The 24,602-nt window shown below is 42.4% G+C and overlaps 2 protein-coding genes across 4 annotated transcripts in view; one reads left to right on the top strand and one right to left on the bottom strand.

Annotated features, from left to right (window-relative positions):
• Positions 1-8,512, top strand: part of LOC135918570 (neurobeachin-like protein 1) — a 135,541-nt gene extending 127,029 nt beyond the window's left edge. For all 3 annotated transcript variants that reach the window (XM_065452182.2, XM_065452183.2, XM_065452184.2), the window contains 3 exons: positions 696-848; positions 1,842-1,993; positions 5,908-8,512. In XM_065452182.2, the coding sequence (XP_065308254.2) occupies positions 696-848; positions 1,842-1,993; positions 5,908-6,055 (453 nt within the window). In that variant the 3' untranslated portion in view covers positions 6,056-8,512. The remainder of the gene's footprint in view (positions 1-695; positions 849-1,841; positions 1,994-5,907) is intronic.
• Positions 8,513-14,789: 6,277 nt separating this feature from the next.
• LOC135918555 (uncharacterized) lies at positions 14,790-24,325 on the bottom strand. The gene is made up of 4 exons (XM_065452159.2): positions 23,957-24,325; positions 19,746-20,012; positions 17,363-17,589; positions 14,790-16,723 (listed from the first exon to the last, which is right to left on the bottom strand). The coding sequence occupies exons 2-4, from the start codon at positions 20,001-20,003 to the stop codon at positions 16,006-16,008; spliced, it is 1,203 nt and encodes a 400-aa protein (XP_065308231.2). The 5' UTR covers positions 20,004-20,012; positions 23,957-24,325; the 3' UTR covers positions 14,790-16,005.
• Positions 24,326-24,602: the final 277 nt, after the last annotated feature.

A 24,602-nucleotide genomic window follows, 5' to 3' on the forward strand; every position in this document is an offset into this window, starting at 1 on the left:
TATATAGGGAGCCCTAGGACCATTGTGGCCATGTGGTGACTCCAAAGGTAATGCACTCATTCTAAAGAAAAAAAACTTAATTTGATTTACTCCAAGCATTCTTGAAAGGCAACATAGCTATTTACTACACATTTGGAGTCTTGCTCATAGTGTCTTTATATAAACTCAGTATTTCAGTAAGATAACCATGTGAGCATGCACTTACAAACACATCTATAATATTAAGTTCCTTTTGATTTGCTTCTAATGGCTTACCACCCAATTGATATATCCTGCAATATAGTTTGCAGTTTGCAAAAGTGACTTACAATCCTTTAAACACCACAACTCCAAGAAATATGAAAACCTTTTTAACCACAATCACTCACTCACTCACTCGATCTATCTATCTATCGATCGATCGATCGATCAATCAATCAATCAATCAATCAATCAATCAATCAATCAATCAATGTTGTATTTTCACCAGTAGCTATACAAGGTGAAAAAGGGACAGGAAAAAATGCTGAATAGTATACTATATATAGTACAATAAATTGAAATTGTGAGTGTGAAATTGCATGACCATATGGTCACACTGGGAGCTTAATGGGATTAAGGAGTACTTTGACCCTATTGCTTATAATGAATGTGTTCGTGACTGTGGGATCAGATTTTCGTATCTCTCATCAAATGTGTCGTTGTGATGCTTGTAGGATGGAACTGTGAATGTCCACAGCGTGCGTGAGGGCCACTTCTTGCACACCCTACGGCTTCCCGGTGACATGCCCGAGCAGGTGGCACTGCTATCTGTGTCACACCTGGGCTTCATCTGCATTCACAGCTGCCCGGATCCTCAAGCACTCCTGGTCAGTGGGTCCGCATGAAGTTAGCATAGCAAGGATGTGCAAGGCTCATCTTTTTTAAGATGTTACAGCAGGACAGATAAGAAGCCCCTGTATTAAAATTGTGGTTAAAGGGACTAAAGAAGTTGAGCTGTGTTACACTTTCTCAATTATCCAAACAAGACCGAGGTTCACAGGAAGATTGAGTCTTGAGCAGCAGTAGCTGATTAAAGGATGTCTTGTAGTAACATCTCGACAAGGAGGCTTTTCTTTGTCAAGGCAGCAACTCTTGTTGTTGTCTTGACAAAGACAAGTCTCCTTGTTGAGACGTTCACTCCAGAGTTATTGCTTGATCAACCACTGTCAATGGCTATTGCATGAAAAATTTTGCAGCAAGTCTGCAGACAAATCTTTTGCTAGAAGCAGCGGTCTGTTACTTGAAGGCTTCAGTAATGCCATCTTGGCAATTGAAAGTGCTAATGCTTTAATTATTATAAGAAGCATAACCTACTCAAAAAATTTTTCAAACCTCTGTGGCAAAAACTTGTGTACTTCATTCCCTATTTTACAGCACATTGAAGTGTGCTTGAAACCATTAAAGGTATCAGTATGTTGCCTCTGGAAGTTGCAACTTGCCAAGTTTTAGTCTGCCAACAAGTTCTTTGGAAGTGCACTTTTTATTAGTACGTTGTTTAGTTTTTTCTATTTTTTTTACGTAAGCCTTTCTCTTACATTGCAAAGTATGGCTTTTATTAGTTCATTTTTGGGGATTAGGGGGATGGCTGTAAACAGTAACAGTGCTTAGTTACTCTCGCTAGAAATGTAGGGAAGCTGTTGACTTTCTGCATCCTGGAATTTTCACTGTAATTTAATGGTAGTGTCCGGCTTTGCATATTTGTTCATGTTTCTGCACAGAAGACAGCATGAGAAAGTATTTTGTATTCTTAGTGAGTTCTTGCAGAGCATACATGACATTATTTATGCCGAGAATTTAGTGTTTTGCACCTGATCTTTCAGAAATCTGGTTACGTGCTCCACCTGTACACAATCAATGGGAAGTACTTGCTGAGGAAGGAGGTGGCAAGGGCCATTTCGGACATGATTGTTTGTGATGATTATCTCATCACAGGTGATGAAGAGGGACTGCTTGTCATCTATGAACTGTTTGGGTGGGTGACCTCGTGTCTTACCAAAGTCTCTAAGAGTGATCTGTTACAAATTCACTACATGGCTTTTGGGTTCTTTTCATGCATGGGATGTATCAAAGCCTTCATATCGGTTCACTGTACTGCCTGCACGAGTGCAAAGGGTCAGAAGATGTTTGATTACAAGTGCATGCCACCGCCGAAATATTGGGGAATTTTTTTTTTATTTTTTGCACTTCAAGTTGTTTGCAAGTATTGAAAAAGTATTTAGACAAACCATTGAGATGACAGAGAAGCAGTGGTGATTTTACATACGGCATGCTGCTGCACATTGCTTTGAAGTTGCTCAGGTTTAGGTTGGTCTTGTGCAAGATTGCCCCAAAATTTATCTTGTGCACAAATCTGTCTGCTTCTCTTTTCTTTTGTTTTTTTAAAGTGAAGCTTTCTTTGCCTTTTCCTTCGACTTTCCCACTGCTGCTGCTGCTGCTGTCTGGAACATCGTGTTGAGGGGTGGTTCAAAGCGTGTGTATACATGACAGGAGTGAGGCTGAGAGGAAAGGTGACGCGAGAAACTTGATCTTGGATTGTAGTGTGAAGTGAAAACGGACACAGAAAGGAGCAGACTCTCTGTGTCCGCATTCACTTCGTGCTACAATCCAAGATCACGTTACCATAACAACTCGCCCAACTTTCTATCCTTTTGCAAGAAACTTGTTTGAACTCGAATGTGCACAATGCCCTCTGGAGCTCCTCGGCTGTCTCCACATTAGCCTCTTGACAGCTGTAATTATTCGTGACACCCTAAAGAGCATTGCAAGAACTGCATCGCTTATCTTTCTACTCATATGTGGGTCCAGAGGGGACAGCGATAGAACTGTAGAGAGGATAGGGGAAAAGATGCAGTTCCCATACAAAAGGGGAGCGGGGGGGGGGGGTGTTGAGGTGACGTGAAAAGGCAAGGAAACGCTACTGCTATAGACGTGACAGAAGCTGCGGGGAAAGCAGATAAACTTAAGTTCAAGGTCCAGTACAGTACGTTTCTACTATTTCTGGAAAATGAACACCATGCAAATATGTCAAGCGGACAACTTATGCAGAGCATCCAGAAGCAGAACCACATTAATTAAAGCGCACCGCAGGGTCCAGGCAACACTACGGAAGCAGTCGCACGTCAAATAAACATTTCTGTGCCCACTGCAGTAGCTTTGCTGTATGGCACTGCTCGAGGTCGCGGATATGATCTCAACCGTGGCAGCCGCATTTCGAGGAGGGCGAAATAGAAGGCAAATGTGCACTTTGATTTTGGGGCACGTTAAAGAACACCATGGTGTCAAAATTAGTCCGGAGTCCTCCACTACGGCGTGCCTCATGATCCGATTGTGGTTTTGGCACATACAGACCCATAATCCAATTCAAGTTTAATACTTCTGCCACGATGACAATGTGCCATGTGAGGCAATAACAATGCCAAGCCCTCTCAGAGGTTATGAAATATGGCGCACAACAATGCCTCTAGCAAACGGCTCTGCCTGCGTTCTGTGTACTACACAGACAAACAGCAGTGGTGCAAGCAAGGCAACATTTAACAACAGCTCACCACTCTCATGTTAGACTAAACATTGAAAAAATTAAGCTTTCACTGTCAACATCACTGCTAATTATCACTAATCAAAGCAACCAGCACAGAAAGCTTCACTTACATCGATTTCCACAGTGCATGGCATCGGCATAATTTTTTTATATCTCACTTTCTTGCTCTATCTGTTGCTTATTTTGCTGCAGTTAAGGCCACAGGAGCATATTGATTTGTTCAGCTAAAAGTAGCATTCAGGGTGAATTTCTGCAATTTTTCCCTTAATGCATGCAACAAAAGTAAATGGCGTTAGGCAAAACATTGTTTCAAACTACAGCTCTTACATGTGCATAAAAGTCCTTGTGCCTTATTGAATGCATGTTGTGTTATTCTCATGTTCTGATATTATTCAACGCCTAATTTGTTTTGTTTTGTTTTTCCATTTCCTTTCCCTACATATCAATTTACACTCGTTTCAGTAATATTTTTATGGGGGTGTTGGCAGCATTTAACTAGGCAAGTGCCTGTATATAGCTGGAATTGTTGGTAAATGAAACAAGTAACATTAAAAAAGCCTTTTACAATAAATATGATGAGGTTTTGATTTTGGAGCTCAGTGTAGGTGGTATTGTTGCTGTGCTTACACCTGAATGACATGTTTTTGCTTATTTTTTGTGACAGCCACTTTAAGCTCTCGCACTTATATTGTAGTGGGTAAGGTGATACAGTGAAACCTCCTTAAACCGTAGTTGGCCTGAGCTCGGAAAAAGTATATACTAAAGGGTAGTACTGCTTAACCGAAATAGCATGAGAGCACCCACTTATGTGTCAAAAATGGAACTCAGAGAGAGTACGATGAAAGGGAAAAAAGAATGTGCGGTATTTATTCACGTCGCTCGACAAAAGTGTTATTTTCGTTTGATGCCGCGGCGGCCTAGCAGCGACGACAGCGGCCTCAAATTTACTGAAGCTGAGAGCCACCTTTTCAGCCAACCCCCTCTTCTTGGCAAACACATGCATGGCACATTCCTCGTTGGCCTTGCATGTTTTCCGTGCACGCGGGTGGCAGCGCTGCAGAAGTCACAGGGCGCCTTTTTTATTGCGGGGTGCTGTTCTTGTCGCGATGATTGCATTCTTGAGACTAACCTAACGCACAGATTCTGCCACTGTCAGGCATTAATCGCCCATGCTGTCGCTTTCCGCGTCGTCCTCATCGCTATCGCTAGCCGACACTTCGGCAACAACAGAGGCAGCGATGGTGAAAAGTCGAACCTCGTAGCCGACATCTCTTCGCGGCCGCAGCAATGCTGCCGAGCACCTTCACATTTCAAATGCCACACACCGTAGTCAACAGTGGATCCCTGTCACGTGCCAGTGCCGACTTCGTGTCACATTCGATAGCACGAATGATGTCTAGTTTTTCTTCTGTGCTGAGCACCCAGCGACTTTTTTATCCGAGCTTTGGCATGACGCGAGTCCTCGCTTGCATGATGCCACAACAGGCCACAATGCTCTCTGGCACGGTGGCGAAATGATGTTGATGTTGTCGTTGCCTCACGTGCTAACGCACAGGGCGCTTGGAGGCCGTTGTTCTGATTTCTGCAGCTTGTTGTTCTGCTGGGCCACCCGATAGAGACGTCGCACTGCCGTGTTTGCATGACAAAAAGTGTAAACACTACATGCTAACCGATACGTATGCTGGTACGGCTTATGCAGATACAAAACACGTTACGTTCATTGGCCTCTGAGTCGGGGATTTGACTTTACTACTTTTAAAATGAAACTACTGTTTAAGCAGCTACGGTTTAATGAGCTTTTACTGTATGTTGTAACAGGATTTTAAACAAATGAATTGAATTTAAGACCGTGTGGCTTTCAGAAAAATGATTCCAATTTAGTTGAATGAAGACACACCACTGAACCTTCTTTTTATAGTACTAGGCTTTTTCCTGTGAATGGGAGTGGTATTGGTGCCAGTCTAGGTTAAAAAGAAAACCGTATAACTTGGTGTTCCTTCCATATGTACAGTCTATCACAAAAGCTTACAGGGCACAGCTTCCACGACAGATGTAGATTTCTGTTCAGTTGAAGCATAGTGCTTATATTAATAGATCACAGTGTAGGTCACAAAGGCAGCTATGGATAAAAATCCTGAATTTAGGGCTATGTGCCCAGGCTTCGAGATAACTTGGCTTTTCCCAATACTCATGTTCATTAAACTTTTGTGGCTTACTGTACCAAAAGTGTCTTCACTCTTGCACACAATATGCTTCAAGTGAAGGGCACGACCATTGTACACATTGTTTTTCCTGACTAAAATAGTTTTTTAAAATGACGCTTTGGGTTCTTTTTGCTCTGTCCGCAGCTTGGCCGAAAAGGTTTCGCTGCCACTGTGTTCCTCCATTTTGACGGTGGCTCGCACGCCCACCAACTCGCACCTCATCTGCAGCCTAAGTGATGGGAAACTCGTCGTCATCGGAATCTCGACATCGTCACTTCGTTCTTCCTCCTGAATAATTCCGATGCCCGACTCAAGAGCACCCTCTGCATTCAAGACCCAGGTGCCTGGAAGGAAACTGTCAATCTTCCCCGACATTTGACCCACAAAGTACACTTATTGTGGTTTCCATGTTAAGCACAAACAGAGAGGTAACTACTATATTGCAAGGGGCACCAGAGTAGCACAGAGAGCATTGCAAGGGCTCGTGCAAAGTTTTAATTATTCATTGCACTAGTTTTGTTAACAATGTTGCTTTTATCTTGTTGGCACCACTGGTTGTGACAGTGAAACTGTGTGATCACTTGTTTTAGCACACTTATTTACTAGATTGTGAAAGCCATATATATATATATGTGTGTGTACTCACACACACACTCTCTCTCTCTCTCTCTCTCACAGTTTTGAGATGATGGCCGATGCTTAATGGCAAGGAGTTTTGCTGTGTTGCATTGCACATTGCATAGCTTTGTCGCACTTGAAAGTGCTATACAGTAGTGCCCTCTGCAGGCAGTTTAATGTTTAATTGCTGTTCCTGTGATGCACTGCACCATAGAGCAATTTTCAGGTGCAAAGTATTGCTTGAAGCTATATATATATATATATATATATATATATATATATGCTGACGTTTGATATACTATACTAATGCAAGCAGGAATGACAAAACATTGTATCAGATGTTGCCACATGAACCTTGCATACATTTGACACTATCTCAGTTACGTACAATGAACTCGTATGGCATGTACTGTGAAAGTACGCTTTTATAGTGAAGCTGTGCAAAGTTGTGTCAAATTGTATGTAGGGTGCATGCAGTTCTTCAAAGCAGGCCCTTTGAAGAAAGTGCAATGAAAACGAACTCTCTTGTGTCACTTTAAATGAGCTCATTTATTAGTTTGACTCAGTCGTCAGTGTAGTGCTAATGGCTTGCAGTTTAGATTTGTTAAGACTGTGCCCAAGTTCACACCTCTGTTGGATTACGTGGAAGTGACTAACGATGCACAAAATAGGGAAAAAAGCTAATGTACTCTTTCCATGTGAGTACTTCCACTGACTGTCATATATATTTCAGGCTTGGTGTAACTAGCTTCTCTATTTAGACTTATCTGCATTTTTATGATGTTGGGTCAGCTTCCTTGCTTGGTCTGTTACAGGTTTCTTTTGTCTTATTTTGTTTAATATTTCAATCATGAGAGTAAGGACGAAGCATGGGATGTTGTCTGCAAGGAACTATTATAGAGATGACAGTACACAGTGATCTGTCTCATACAGAATAGGGATGTTCGACATATGCCATAGTTTCAGGCAGTGGCTGCAAAACAAACTGTGAAGTTCTAGCTGTTTACAACTCTATTGTACAGAGTACAGTGCCCAGACCACAAGTACACATAGCCTAGACTGCGACACAATTAAGTTGTACATATATAAATTACCAGTGTATATCTGTAGCGTAGTGAATTTAGTACCATACCCTGTTGGGAAAGTTTTCACAGTTTTAATAATAGTTAACGGAAGCAGGTTGAGTGAAATTTCACCTGTGGAGTACCAGCTTGCAGAGATATCTATTACTGTGGATGCGGTAGCACAGTCTTAGCTTTCTATCTATTTCACATATATTAAATATTAAGGCAAGGTAAAATAGTTTAGCAAAATGGTTGAACTGCTGTCGAGCTATGTATAATGTAAGGCTATGAAGGAGCTTTTCATTGTGGTAGCCTAACAAGGCATGTTAGGTTACTCACAGCAAGTCACTGAATCGTCATGTATGCTATGGTGCTAAGTATTTAGTAATGAAAATAATAGGAAGTTCAACAATGCTTTTCATGGAAAAACATAATTGAGGCTTTACGAGAATTCTGGAAAACAGAACTACTCTAGTGTTTGCAAGGTCTAGGCTGTTTGCTACCAGCTTTTGTTGCATCATTCCAAGGTCATTGACTGGGTGTTGGCTACTGCACCAATGATACTTTTGCTTTTGAGAGTTAGACATTTAAGAGGGCTTCACTGCTCTTAGAAGTTGAATGTTGTGTCAGCAAAGCTGAGGTGAATTCTACAAGGGGCAGTGTACTTACACAGAGCAGGAGTGCTTAAGAGCCAGCATTGCTTGAGGCTGCTTTTTTGTAGAAGAGTATATTGTTGTAGTCACATTATGCAATGTTATATGCACATGGCAGAGTGTCTGATGTGGGAGTCAGTCAGAACAGGCTCACAGGAAGCAAGCTCTTCAAAAAGAGGGATTGCACCTAATGTTTACTTGTTGTGTTTTTTTATACTAATGGTTGTTATATCTACATACATATATATATATATATGTATACATATACCAGTTGGCGTTTATTGTTTTCCTAAGATGAGAAGAAGCCTTGTTTACAGTTTACTCTGTACATTTGTGTAAATATGCCGTGGAGGATGCCGGACACTGCAATTTATTTAATAGAAACATATCTGAATAAAACTATTGCAACCGAAATGTCCTCGTTCCCTGTGCTCATACCTGCATAATCATTGGACCTTTTTTTCAGTCTTACTGCGTGCATAGGGAGCTAGAAAAACGTGGAATACAACACAAACCAGGATGAAATATTTAGGTTAACATTTACAATGAAAAGGGCATTGTAATGAAGAAAATGTTGATAAATGTCCATATTTAGATATAGTAGAAGGAACATAGCCAGAATAGCAGATGGGCCTGCCTTGTTTACTGTATGGTAGCCTTGAACAGCAATATTCAACAGAAAACATTTGAAAGCCTGCCCTTGATTGAGTCAGTGTGACCATATAAACATAGGCCAACAAGTAAATAAGCCCTCTGAAAACATGGTCAAGTAAGCGATGCATAGTGTTTCAAACAGCCCAAAATAAGATTATTTCATCCAAACAATCTGTTAATGTGAAGCATTCTTTGTGAACTTCAGGCATACTATTGAAACTATTTAGTATCTGTCTAGCTAGCCAGCGCCCTATGTCGTGATCGTTTCTTCAGATGGATATGTATATCAGAATAAGATAGGTATAGGGTAGCACGACATGCATGCATACACAGCATGAACAGCACGTTGCATAAATGAAATGACGTATCTTATTGCATGTATGTCATGGCATAAAGGATATGAATGACATGATGCCATGAGGACCGTTTCTTTAACTCAGTATAAGGACATGAATGAGATGCACGCATGACCTAAAGTGGATTTACATGGATTTCATGACATGCCATGTGTGTCATGTCATACAAGAGCATATCACATATCATATACATACAATAGCATATCGTGTTATGGTATGCATGGTATCACATGCTTGTCATGGCATGTACGTCATGACATGAATGTTGTGAATGACATGAAGATGTCGGGGTAGTTTCTTTACCTCAATAAATATCTAGGTACGAGTGACATAGCATACACACATGACCTGACATGAAATAAATGTCGCATTAATTACATGCCTGTCGTGACATGAATTGCATGACATGACATCAATGACAAAACATGCATGTGCTTGTCATTTCATCTCATTCTTGTAACAGGCATGTAATTTCATTAATGTCATGGATATCCTGATATATAATGTGTTCGAAAATGGAACAGGCATGAATGACAATGATGTCACAACATGAATGAAATGCCACGCATGTCATTACATGAATGTCATAAATGAGATGACTATAATGGATTGAATGACGTGCATTTATTCAATATATTCTGGATATGCCTGTCACGACATGCATGTGTGACATTAATGTGATGTCATGTCATTTATGTCAAAAGATTATTGGAAGAAATGCCACGGTGTTTATTTCAAGCCATGACATGATTCCCATGAATGTCATGACATGCATGACCAGAATGAGATAAATTTGTGACATGCATGCATGCATGCACGGCATGACATTACCATGACAAGAACTTGTGCTGAACCAATGGACCAAGTTGTCTACTAAGTTGGGCCTATGACTGTGAGCTCATGTTCGTGATGGCTGTCACTTCATCATTCCAGCTTTGTTTATACAATTCTCACCTCTGCTTTTCGTGTGCCGTTTGCACTCGAGCCAGGTGGTACATGTAAAATGGTCCCACAATCTTGGTAGCAGAACACCAGGTAATGGTAGCGTTCATTCAAACAGCGATTGAAAGGAAAGTTTCCCACGAGTAAGCATTGATTTCCAAGCACCAGACATCAACGCGCCGCCTTTTCGTCCCTCCCAAAGCTTGTACCGCACTTTCATGGCCCTTCTCATCATTACCAGGCCACTTAATCAAGCATTGAGGTGTGCTCTTTCCTGGTGCACATAGTGTATGACAACACTGCACTGAACTCCACCTATGGCAGTGTCATCACGACTCAGCCGAGGTGAAAAGCTGTGCCACACCACTTGTTCGAATGGCTATAAAAGGACACAGGCTTAAAGGGCAGCTCCAGTGATTTTTCGATGTCCACTGATCTTAGTGAAATGTTTCATATACATTCTCTTTTGCACTCTGATTATCTCTGCCAAACAATATGGCTGCAAGTCATTTAGTTTTGTGAAAATGAATTTTAAAGATTGGTTGCATTTCCAACTCCTGACTTTCTACTGGCGACCCTGTGTTTGTGACGTCGGAGACAACACTGCCACCCTCGCTGAAATCGCCGCAGTCTAGTTCGGAAAATCTGTAAGAGCTCACTGTGTCGTCAGGAGACATCATCAGCTTCACTTGTTTGACGTTAGTGCCACATGTACTACGTGTTTAGCACATGTTCTGTGTGTTTACATTATGGTAGTGTAGGACCTGATGTCATCGACTCATCGTAACATCACACGAAGCAGCTACCTGCTTCAGTTTTGGTATCTCGTTTATTGGTTATTTAAAGTTATTGATGAATTTCTAAGCAAATATAACCACCCTACTGGTGACAGGACTGTCAATGCCATTTGAATATGACAATATCCTAATATGGTTGAAGAAACGCCGGAATTGCCCTTTAAGAGGAAGCTTTAGCCTCGGCCCAGCTCCGACGTGGCCTGTTCAAGTACATGTAAAACGCAGAAAGACTTTTTTGAGATAACCCCTGGACCTATCTCAATGAAATTTGTTGCAATTGAGAGAAGGTGAAATTCTAGTGACTGTTGGCAGCGGAATTTCAATTTAGGGCCTGAATTTTGTTTTAAAAGATTTCAAAATTTGAAAGTTCAGAAACAATAGAAGCATGAAGTTTACAAATTAATAGTTCTGCATCAAGAACAGATATTGCGGTTCTGTAAATGGCATCCATTAGATCTTTCAAAGCGGACAAATTCGATATGTCAATTTATATCTTACGTGAATTCCTCACGTATTGTACAAGGGTTCTGCAAAAGCTGTAATTCCATATTACTAAATTTCTTGATATTCATGTATAAAATATTAATTTGGTCCGTTTTAGATGTACTATTAGATGCAATTCACAGAATTGTGATATTGTTTTTCATTGCCGAGTTACAGAGTTGTGAACTTGATAGTTTCGCTTTCCCAATATTTGCGATTTTGCCAATTTTTAATGAACAATTGACGACCTAAACAAAGAATTTGAAACCAACTGTCACTAGGTTTTAAGTTTTTCTTTTATATGCTTTAGACCTCGTCAGATTTGATGCAGTGGTTGCCTAGAAAAACGAATTCTGCTTTGACATGCATTAGATAGGAGCACCTGAGCTAAAGCTTCATCTTAAGGTTGTGCTACAGTGTCGCCATCAAGTCGCCCATTTGTGTCCTCTAAGTGATACCACATGGTGCCATCAGTGAGCATTTAGTTTCTATGTTTCGTGCCCAACTTAGCGTCGCCCGCACTGGGACGACGCTATCATGAAAAGCGCCGGCAGCTGGGCGGGAATACTTTATCTGCCTCTCGTGCCAATGACTCACCGGAACTCCAGATTACGCAACTTTCCATACTAAACGCGTGGGAATACAGCTAACATGTTGCCACGCCGGCTTGCCACGCCAACTCTTTGCCCGTGGGGCAGATTACTTCTAAAGCACTGTGCGGCTGCCTATGCACTCAGCTGCACTTACAGCCATGGGCAGCCACGGCCCAGACACGTGCCAGAAATCAAATCGCAAAGTACCCTCACTCCACCCTCGCACGCGCCTGATCGCGTTACCCTAGAGAAAGGCCTTACCGCCAGCGTGCTCCCTTCCCTCTCTTTCGCTTTGCTCGCGCAGGAAGGCGGCACGCGTGAAGCCACCATCTTTCTTGTCCCACCCTCGCAAACTTTCACTCGCACCTAAAGCACCAAGTGGCGGCGATAGGATCTTATCGCACTTGGATTTTGTACAGAACATGATGCAGCTCCACTTCAGTGGTCGCTTTTGTGGCGCCCTCTTCTGGCGTCGGGGGCGATTTGAGAGGTGCATTTGCAAGCAGCCCGCTTGTAATTATATCATTTGACTATCTGCGTCCGTCCGCAGAAGTTTCCATTTATTAGGCAGTTTTAGTCGGGCGTCCGCAACTACCACGTATGCAGTGCGCGAGGTTGTGCGTAGGTACCGATCGAAGCGCGAGTGCACGATACACAGTAGGTGGGCGGACGCAAAAGTTGAGAAGAGGATTGCTGACTTGCATGTGTAGGAACCAGTAGCGTGCTACACAGTGCTGCCATATATGCTACCTTATGAAATTGTGTAGCCATTATCAGCCACCACGAAGTGAAACTACAAGCTGTGGAGTCACATTTTCGGCAAAAGCGATATCGAAAATGCGCTCTTGTGGACACGCGAGAACGTCCCGCAAAGCCCACAGTGGACGCTACGCAGCTTTTGAAAAGCTGCAGATGCATGCAAGATACCAAGCGTGCTTTTGCGTACTGCGCATGCACACTGATGCCTCCGCTGGTTTTCTGCGTGCGCATAGCTGCTGCGGACGCCCAACTAAACCTCTCTATTGTTTCGGCATTCCTTTGTGGCAAAAGCAAAATGTCGTTCTATTGAAGTCGCATACAAATACACTTTGTTATATTGAGCTTCTAAATACGTAGTGTTGCAAGGACAAGAGGTTATGGAAATGTAAATCGTTATATCGAGAATTTTGTTATACTGAAGTTCGCTATATCGAGGTTTAACTGTATATGTACAGCACTTTCAAGAACTGCTTTAACAAGCATAGCTAAATGGAAGGAACTCATTGTTATTTTGCTTGCCAAGATATTAGGTGTGCCAGCAAATAGGAAAACTCACAAAACGTTCTCTCATTATGAAATGCTTTCAGTAGACATGGCCATGCCTGCATGCAGTCATTTACACTGGACAATAGCATTGCCAGAGGGCCCATTGTCAGCAGGAGGTCGTTGAGTATGTGCAATGGCCACTAAAGTGGTTACTATTAGATTCTTGTGTTGCAAAGTGTTGTGTATGAAGAGACTAGGAAAGCAGCTGCCACTAAAGCTAGCAGCAGTCGCAAACCCACTGTATATAGTCGATTGCAATGTGCCCTTGCTTTTTGAGGCCCAGAAATGGAAAATGCATGGCCTCGATTGTTTTCTCACCAGATGTTTCTTGGCAAGAAAGAGAAATACCCACTCCTTCTTAATTAAAAAGGGAAATTTATTTCATCCCAGCCACAGTGGACCAGGCATCACTCGTTGCTATTCAATGCCAGCATGGTGGGCTAGAAGATTCGGGGGCTAGGAAACCACCTATTGCAGTTTTGGTTTCGTGCTCGATTCTAACAGCATGTCATACTTGAGCAAATTATTCTGTAAAAAAGTGTGTGTTAGAATTGAGTAAATATGGTACTACTCTGATTTATGAGGAGCACATACTGATTAAGATTAGCACTTTTATGGTACTATAGGAATGCCCTTGAGCTTGTTTCTATGAGGAATTCCAAGTCTAAAAAAGTACACAGAGTATATAATATTGGGACAATTAAACCAGCTGATCAAGATGACACTCGGCTGGCGATGACAAAATCAAAGTTAAAGCAGCAATTCTACATCTTTGAAATTTGTATGTACATGGGGGTCCTTTATGAAAAGGAACATGCGAGCATGTGGCTTATGCGTAGGCTGCTTGTAGCACCGACAACAGGCAATGGGGCAAAGTTCAGTTGATTGCAGCATCATCTATCAGTGGGGAGCGGCGAGTTGGGGCAGGGGTCTAGCATGCACTTGTCCATCAGCCATGCCAGATTATTTTGGCAGTGAATAGATGATGCCACAAGCTAATGTGCTTCCTCTTGCTAGTGCTCCAACCAGCCACCGCACAGCACAGGCCATGTGCTTGCATGTTCCCTTTCATAAAGGATGCCCCCCCACCTCATGTACATTCTTGAAATATTTGAACCTCTGTGCAATGAACACAAATATAATGAATTGTCAGATGTAAAAAAAAAAATTCTTAAGCATTATTTGTGTGTGCCAAATATATGCCAATAACAAATTATTGGCATTGCACATAACTGGGAAAGCAATAACTATATTCACAACAGATCTTGGTCTCTGTACAGACAACTTAAAACTGGTGCTAGCCTTGGGATTTCTACAAAGAGAACATGCTTTCACCACTTAGCTGTCAAATCCACAATTTGAAATGATTAATTTAAGTCAATTACTGAACATTTCTTAATTAATGGGCTTATTGTCGATTCTCATGTAGTGATGCTCATCACTGCTATGTATTCTGGCCCTCAAAAAATTGTTTAATCTCGTAACCTTCCGTTTTGAATAATTAACGACAGTCATCGCTGATAAACTTGGTATATGCTTCTGCGACACATTCAAGCACACACACGTTTTGCAAGATTTATTTTTCTCAAAGGCAGTGCGAAAGGAACAACAGTTGCTTGGACCCTAGTTTCTGACTCAGTCAGCAAGTCGTCTTCTTACACATATGCTGTCAAAGTACCACATAAAAAATAAGATTCAGCTTTCTTGCAACCAGAGGATGCGCTGGAAGATTTCAAAATGTAAAGTCGAGCAACGTATGATAAAATAACTTGAGAACACAATATTTTATCATTAGCTTCATGCGCAACCATGAAGTAACTACAATGTGACAGAAAAGCCAGTCATAAAAGGAATGTTTTGCTGCCTTAAAATATTTTGTGACAGGGGCTGCAATATTGAGCAACTATCGACAGAAGTCATATTGCCACATCATGTCTCAATACGCACTGTAAGCGCAGTACAGACACACCTAGTTTTGTCATAAACCTAAAAAGTGACTTTTCCAGAGCGAGATCTCTGCACATTCAAGTTGTGGACAACTCAAGTAAATTAACAATTCTGTTTGCTGGCAGTGTACATAATGTCTATATTTTGATCACTGCTTTTTATAAAATTAGCTGCCTTACATAAATGTAGTCAGATCACTTATTCACCATCTCTCAACCATTGGCACCCAAAAGAAACTGCACCGTGATGTCAGCAAGAGATACTTACAGTACCAAACCAAGAACGTTAATTGTACCAGGTGACCTCATTTAATTTTCTGTCTCTTGATTAAATATTATTTAACAGGTTGAAAGCATAAGGAGAACTGAACAGGCTTACAAGAAAATTTCATACATATTTTCACATCATTGCTTTTTTTTTTCACCGTGCAGCATCCTTTTCTTAACACCCTGTCTACAGTTATGCATATTCACATACCGTGTTCACCAAGAACTTTTTTTTCTGCACTAAGGGCACCGACCCTGTTGCCTGTCCACTAGTACAGACACATTCAAGAGCACCCCGCCCAGCAAAGTGCTTCGACTAACCCTTCTTTCCTTAAAATGCACTCCAGATCCAGCAGAGCACTAAAAGATCACTTTGGACAGATGCATTCCTAAACATTCGTAAAGTTCGTAAAGTAAAAGTTCGTAAGTGCTTCACAAACATTCCACTAGTGGGCTTCCAAAGCATAGCTGCTGTCCAGAAGAAGCTGAAATGTTGTAACACTTCCTCAAGGCAAATTGACGTGACTTCACTTTGACAGTTATAGTCCAGAATCACAGTGGCAATCACAGTGTTCCAAAAGAACTTTCAAATGCACTCGGGTTTCTTTCACTTGCCACTTCGTCGTAGCTGGGCGGGGGTGTAGCCCCAACGAGCCTGTCATCATCATCCACATCACTGGCATCTGCTCCCACTGTCAGCAAAAAGTCTGTGTCGTTCTCTGCTTGCGATGCATTTGTGCTTGGTGCAGTGTTGTTCTGAGCATTTTCAAGAACTGTTTCGGAGTTCTCAGGGTCGATGACAATGAGCGGCAATTGGTCACTGATGGCAACATCAGTCTCTGAGGCACCAAGAAGATCGTCTGGCAGAACAACTGTTGTCCTCTCACTGACAGAGCTTGTTCGACTGGCTCGATTGCTGCTGCAATTGGCTATTTCCGAACTGTGTGTTATCGTAGGAGTGCCTGGTTCGCGGCGTTCGGCTGTTGGCGTTGTGAGTGGAATTGCATCAAACACTTGGATGGCGGGTGCACTGGACACACTTGTTGGCAGTGGTGATGTGGCCAGTGGAGATGTGGTGTCTTCTGCTGGCGGAGACTCGCAAAGGAGGTCCCTTGGTGTTGTCGATATTGAAGAGTTTGTGACTGGTGCTTCTGATACAACATTCGCCTCAACCACAGGGTCGCATTCATTCTGCCGCTCACTTTCTTGTTTCGTTGGCAGCTCAACCTGAAGGCAGGAGAGGGCAGCTGAATAGCAGGGATTCTGTGCCTCTATAGTGGTGCTGTGAAAGAAGAAGTAATAAGTAATTTATATAAAGGCTTGCTGTAGTCCTAGTGGCTGGATTTAAATTACACTAAATAGAAACAATTAGTTACTCTGGACTGATAGATTACACTCTTCTGCCATGAATAAAGACATGTTAAAAATTGTGCAAATAATAACAAACAGAAGACGACACCATGATGACATTGTACTAAAGTAACTCCCTAGATTTTCTGATGGTGTCTGGCTGAGCCTAACCAATTCTTTATTAATAAAGGATGATTGCATTGCACTGAAATATAACTAAGACTGGTCACTTTAATGGACTTCACTTGCACAGGGAAGAATCAAAGAGAGAACATCATAAATCCATGGCATCACCAAGACATTATGGGCACTGCACTTTAGGCATGCAATCTTTTATAATTTTCTGCAATTAATAACCGATCTCCATCTACAAAGGAAATGGTGGTACAGCTTAGAAACGACTACTACTAGTCTAGTGCGAATTAGTCTTTTGTTTGCAAGGCCACTTAGGGCATCAATAATAGTGAATAAAATTGTCCTTACTTTTTTTTTTTAGAAGCAAAATTTGCGAGCTTAGCAAGACATTTTTGTTGTTCTAGCTGTCAAAATGTACCATGCAAAGTTGACCTACTTGGTGCTAGTCTGTGCCGTAGGCGATACAATGGGCAATAGAAGGTAGCTCTGTCCATTGATGTTCATGATGTGGTTGACAGGAACACCGTTCGGTGGGCTGTTTTGTGGACATGGTGGTAGTTCATCACATCCAGGATACAATGGAGGCAGGATGTTCAGTGACAGTTGACTGACAGAGTATGTGGCGCTTAGTGGAGGAGCTGACGGGAGCGTTTCGCTGTTGGCCTGAAAGCAAAGGGAAAATGAATGTCCCTACATGGTGTCAATTAGTACACAATGGTTACCTCATGAAAGTCTTTGCAAATACTTGCTAAGTGTTTGTTCAAAACAGAGCACAACATTCGTTAATGCATTTATCGTTCATAAACATTAATCGTTATCCTCTGCTGACACTTCAAAGCTCTCCCACACAAGTCATCTGAAGACCCTTTTAACCAAGTTTCCAAAATGTTAAGGCAGGCACAGGAAAAAAAACCATGTCTGGAACACTTTAAACTTGCTGCTGCAAGACACATGGCATTATGTAATTTACAATTTATGTCTTTGTATGTCAGCTGTGGCTATCTGTTCATATGTGCAGTGCTATTGCATGTCAAAAATGAGGGAGCTGGCATTAGTTTTAATAAATGTGGCCCTACGACATCGTAACTGAAAATGTGGAACATGCCTCATAAGAAATAAGCAATCGCCTCCTGAATTTTTTTCAGTAATGATTGCAAACATTTTGAATGCACTTTTGGTAACAGAGCTGATGGCAATCAAATGCTTCACTCACCATGCTCTAACCAACATTACGCCAAGCTCATATATCGGCATGGCTTCCCAGATAGCGTAAACTGTCATGCTATGCTGCCCATCTCGGAGGCCGCAGGGTTGGCACAGTTACAGCCACCATGGCACCAGTGATGGCTCTCCTCTCTTACTTTTACTGGAGGCACTGCTATATGTCACGGCATTTGAGAAATCCTCCCAATAGCCATAATGTTTATGGTAGTGTAAGAATAAAGAAAATCAGTGGTGTCACTAGAGTCAGCAGCACCCTAAGTCATTAATCTTTGCTAAGGGCACCCTCCTACAAATTTCCGTTCCTTTTTGTTTTCTGTATACAGCACATAGTGCCATGGTTCTACTTAGTGAAGTGCACCTGGCACCTTTTCATTTTGACAAATAATTTTCTTGTCATTCCACCACCACTAATGACTCCACTGAAGAAAATGGCAAGGGTTTTGAAAAGGCTCAAAGGTCGGCAGCTTTTTCGAGTGAAATTGAGGGCTCCCAGCTCCATGTACAGGGTATTTGGCTAAGATATTTATGTCAGTATCATCTAGCAATTACACAAGTTTACTTACCATGCCCAAAAATGGTTGCAAGCCCTAGGCCCTTCTATAAGACAGCCAAAATCATCAATCTTGTTAGTTTTGTTTCATGAGCCAACGAAAGCAGCATCTTGATTTTTTTTATGCTCTTGTTGAATGTCTGCCATGTTTTACTTACGATACCTAAGTGTTTGCCCTGTTTCACAAAGCCTATTGTCTGAAGCTTAGTGCATCATATATGCCTCCGAGATGCCCCTAATCAAGCAAAATTTTTATATAATAGCAAGTTACAGGTAATGTTTGCGTGGGGACTGTATTCTCAGTATATTACTTTGGATATATTGCTTTCTGTGTGCATTCATTCGTTAAGCAAGCTGACAAGGTGCGTGTTACTCTAATGTAGCATTGCGTTGGACGTTCGATTATGTACAAGGATCTCTGAAAATATTGACTGAGGATACAGCCAGTTGTTCGTGTTATGCTGTCTGAAGCTGCTTGTGTGTCAAATGTACAACAAGAAAGGTGGGAAAAGGCACCAAGGTGTGCACCGAAATCTTGGAAGCAATAGTCGTTGGTGTCCTGTATGGCGCCGCAATGCCACGCCACAGGAAACGCAGACTTCACCAAGATACATACTATCTGTGCCTTGCTAGCGCAAGTTCATCAATGTGCAGCTGAAACGGCAGTTGATGATCAGGGACACATACATCAACAGCACCACGCGTAATTTAGAGCTAAACTTCCTATCACAAGTCATTCTAATTGCAGTTTTCAGCTGCAGCCTTTAGTTTTCTTGTTTTCAATTTCATCTCAATCTGTTTGAAGAATGCATTTTGAAATAGGTCATTACATTTGTCTCGCCTAGCTTCTTGTTTTTTTTTAATAGGCCAGTAACCAATCAAATACTGTGCTCTGGAATGGTCCCCCCTTACCCCCTCAAGTTATACTGGAAACCATGTCCTTAAAATGTCCTTCTTATCCAATTTGCTTTTTTAACCAGAGTAGTTGTCCTCTTTGACATGAGCAATACTAAAACAACAATGGCGCTAGTGACTGCAGTCTCACCATGTGCAGACTACCATTTCTTCGCTTGCTGTGAACTGGTCTGCCACTCTCCCGACTGCAGAAAGGCACCGCAGCCGCAATAAGGACTAGTAGTGACCCAATGCCAGTCACAAGAAGCCAATTATAGTCCCAGTTGTGGAAGGCCAAGAAGATGCCTCCAATCACCAGGACCGAAGCCACAGAACCCAGCATAAGACCAGTGCAGTTTGGACTGCTGCAAGAAAATGAACTGGTCCTGGGCTGCTCCCTCGAAGGCATGGTGGGCACCTGTAGTTTGAAGCAAACGGCTTTTCTAAATTCCAGGTACATTTAAACTCATTCCACTATAACTTACTTCACACACACACACACACACACACACACACACACACACACACACACACACACACACACACACACACACACACACGCACACACACACACACACATAATCAGCAAATATTTATATAAAAGCAGCTGTGGTTCTTTAACAGCCAATGTCATGGGTATAATGCACTGAGATAGTGTTTCATTGAAAATTAAACCATTTTCGCCACTACATGTATTCTTACATTTGCTTAAAGCAAATGCAAATGACTTATTAATTTTTTTGTGTGCTAGGAATATGTTACAAGTTCACTTTGCTACTTGCTTTCTTACTTTGTTTGTATAAGTCTGTAAATGAGCATAAAATTGTACCTGCTTTCTGTTACAGAGATGGCTAACTGCTGTACTTAGTAATGTGTTGCCGCTTAAATTGTACTACTGCTCCTACAACAATAGACCATTTTCCAAATTCACAAGTGTGCTTCTCTGCACTGCTTATTTGCCCAACTCATGGTAACACCAATCATGGTTCAAACGAAGATGAAGTAGTAAGCTGCACATTGTGGGGCTTCTCTCTTGTGCATGGTTTTATCGCGAGAGCCACACTTACATTTTCTATGTCAGAGGACAAGCAAACAGTGCACATCTGTATGGAATGCAAAAATGACTGTATTGCCATTAGCCGTGCAAACTACCTGGCGGGAAAGCTAGCTTTGAAATTATAGAAAAGGTCTATTGCAGGGGCGGCCAGACAGGCATATGCAAAGAGCCATAAAAACAATCTTTTTAGAAAGGGGGGGGGGGGGGGTGGGGTGGCAATTTGTTATTTAATATTGTCAAACGCAGCTGATGGTCACAGAGAATGCCACTCGTGCAGTGTTTCCTCATTATGCCCCTAAATCGTGCTTACTCGTTCGTAAAGCATGCACCCTAAAGTTCTTCTAGAACCCACAGGAAGCTGGTCTTTTAGAGGCAGAAATATGGGGGAGGCGGTACAGGTGCCAGAGTTCCGAGCCGCCCTTTAGCGACCCTGGGTCGGTATAACGTAATACTATTCCAATCTGTTTTTATTCCAAATCTGCCATTAGCCTTTCGTGATAGGTCAAAAGGGCTCAGGCTCCACCCATATGAGCGTGGCACCCACCCATATGACAAGGGAAAATGGCACTCCGTCAAGGGAATATGGCAGATTTGGAATAAGGACAGATTGGAATAGTTTTACATTATACCTGCCCTGGTCTATTGTAATCCTCGCGAGTTTCTATCATAATACTGTTAGTATATATGCTCCCAAGGTGTCATACTGAATTTACTCTGAATATTTTAAGTCACGTTTTCAATTTTCTAGTAAGACATGGAGTGCTACATACCATAATTACGGTTATCATTCTTAATATCTGACTTTACGTACTGAAAACTGAACACTGGGCTGAACTTAATGCTTAATTAGATGCAACTTAAGTTTGCTCAGTACAATAAAGCAAGAGTGACATTCAAAATACTGCAATAGTCAATATTCCAGTAACAAAACAAAAAGATGAACTTGCTTAAGAACAAATTATATGCATTTATATGCCTCAATCTTGCATGGAGAAAAAAAGATTATATGCCTTATTTCAAAAGAACTAACTTGTATATAATTTCCCACTGTTTTCCTGCACATCCTCTTTATGGGTAATGTAATTCAGAGTATGGTTATTTATGAGTTGTGTGCATATTTGAAGAGCAGGGTGCTTTTTTCTTTAATTTTTAAAAGATATTTGCGATTTCAAATAACAGTAGGTTACTTGATTTGTATTCAAGAATGTGTCAAATAATACTCTCAAATGTTATACTATAAGCCAGCAATAGTTAGCTATTGCTACAATATCCTATCCTAATGAAAATGTTTCTTTTTTTCAACTACAAAAGAAATCAACTTCAGACAGGGAGCAACTAGCAGTTAATTCTTTCACACAATGAATAGCAATGAACTATGAATGGATGCATCTATCCCTTTTAGACTGCCTACAGGTTACTTGAAAATGCAATCACACAACTGATTTCCCTAGTGGAGCTCATGATGCTTGCATCTATGGAAAACATGTAGTACTTCAGTTTTCAATCTTACATTAGTATACAATCAACTGAACTCTGCAATGTTCATACGCATCACTTTGCTTTGCCCTCATTACCACAACATTATTTTCATGATGTCCATCTCTTTCCCTTGGATGTCTTATTGCACTATCAGGTACCAGGTTGAGTACGCAAGCTACCCTGGTGTGGGTAGTCCTGCCTTTTGCAGCCCTGCATGCCTGGCCACACCCTTCCTGAATACGAATAAAGTATTATTGTTATTATCAATTCAATTTATTTACACTTCAGCAATGCTGATATGCATTTTGCATGTCATCAGTTATCTTAATTTCATTTGAGAAAGACAGAAACGGCAATCATCCTTTATATATCTTTCTTGATGCCCTGTCAAAAAATGTTTCAATATTTGCACGTTTTTAGTCCTTGGTAAAACAAAATTGGGCCACAAGAATATAAACTTCACCCAGTTGTCCTGACAGGGCACGTCACATCTAGAAATGATGTCACTATATAAGCTTTGGGTCTGCGATCTTTTCTTGCAGGGCCTAGCAGCTGCAGTTGCTGCGCTAAGCTAAACTGAACAAAGTGAAATCTTAACCCTGTGACCTTCCTACAGCTGGATATTTCGACAGCGTTCTCTCGCCATCGGCACACAATGGGTCCCGGCATCATCTGTCTCTTGTGGCAATCGCCGCGACGGCCATTCACCCTTTATTCAACCCAATCAACCATGTATTCTTCACGGAGGTTCCGAACCGAAAATAACTCGCTCTAGACCCCACCACGGGCCCCCGTTGCCCGTGGCATGCTAGCAGCGTGTGTGTGCTCCATGCTCCGCGAGCCAGATCGCCTTCTCTTGTTTATTATTTTTTTTTCTTCAGCGCACTCTTGTGTTTATGAGTGTCTTTGTTTCACGCCGGAGCGCGCCTTCAAGCAACCGAAACCGCCGTTTTCTCATGTCGAGAAACTTCGCACTCGGGCCTGTCTCTCTCGTGATCTATGACACTAGCGCGATCGAAAATAGTTCCCCTACCGTCGGTCGGAGTTGGGGGAGAACAAGGCAGTCGGGCGTGAAGAATGAAAGCGTCAAAGTGGAAAACGAAAACAAGTAGGAAATTCCAGAGCGACAAAGTGACACTGCTGTTTCCGCGATAACAAGCGCCGCTGGTAACGACTGACTGGTAACGACTGATTTGTGCCACATGTGGAAAGCAGCAGCTGACAAGCCCCTTGCGACAACGATGTGGACCATGCCTACCAACTCATAGCACCACATGAATGCTCGCAGTACTGGGCTACTCCTTCCACCTTTACAGAAGCAGAAAAAAAAAAGTTGCAATTTATGAACATGAGTCTAAATAAAAGTGGCGATTTTAACGACGCGAGTAAGGAGGCCACGCAAATGACAAGACGCCGCCCGAGAGCAGCCAGTCGCGCTTCATTTGGTGACCCCGTCTTGACCGGTTGCGGGTCAAGTGCGCTAGCGACATAAAAGATACAAGCTGCACTTAATGCGCTGGCTGAGTAACCGACAAATCTCAAAGTAGATATATTCTTTAAACAATGCTTCATATCTGAGTTAGTGCACTTCCCATGAGTCATCAACACGAGGCTTTGCGGAACGGGAAGCGAATCTACTTGACGTGACTAGCCACCAGTCGCTTCTACGTTTCGCCTTGAGCGTGACGATGGAAGAAGCACGTATGACGGCAACTGAATTTGCAGAGCATCTGCAATGAAAAACCGAGCGAGCGAAGGCGACCGCCAAGCCACTTAGCACAGACGGAAGACGCACATGGAGTCGAGTGACAGAAAAGAACGCTTACCGGACGTCAACAAACGTGGCAGAGATGTTCGCGGAGGGGGCCACCGCTCCCGGAGCTTTGAACTCCGAGCGAGAACCGAAGGATGAACCTCGCTCTCCAGCGTGGTTAGTCGTCAAGGCCCTCAGCCACTCGGCGATTCCATGCGTTCCATGGTCTGAAACCCGAAGCTGCCTCGGTCAGCGCGGATCGCGCAGACTTCGTCTCAGGTTTGCGCCGTCAGGTACGCCGTTGTTCGGCGGGGGTCTAGAGACAAACTGGTTTTGAGAGCGTTGTGCGTCTGGAGCCCGCAGCGACGGCAGCAGCTAGATCGTGAACGCTAAGTGCCACCGCCGGCATCCTCTCCCGCCGCCAGGCCAGCCGGTCGTTCAAAGTTAAAGGGAGTGAAGAAGATACATAAAAAAAAAAGATCACGAAGACTCAAGACGGCTTCAGCCGGGTGCTGCCATCTATTTGTGTACGAGCGAGACGCCTAGTGAAGAGCGGCGAAGGGAGTTGTTCACTCTCGCCCAGGGGTTGCCGTTTGCCGCATCTCTGCGGGCGACCAGCGTTTTGGCATCTTGGCTGCGCGGAAACCACAGTTGACACATGGCGTGTGCACGTGGCCTTTGGACTCGATAGCGGGAGAGTCCGTTGTTGCAGCTATGCA

The sequence above is a fragment of the Dermacentor albipictus genome, chromosome 1, assembly GCF_038994185.2.
Source record: "Dermacentor albipictus isolate Rhodes 1998 colony chromosome 1, USDA_Dalb.pri_finalv2, whole genome shotgun sequence".
Classification (NCBI taxonomy): domain Eukaryota; kingdom Metazoa; phylum Arthropoda; class Arachnida; order Ixodida; family Ixodidae; genus Dermacentor; species Dermacentor albipictus.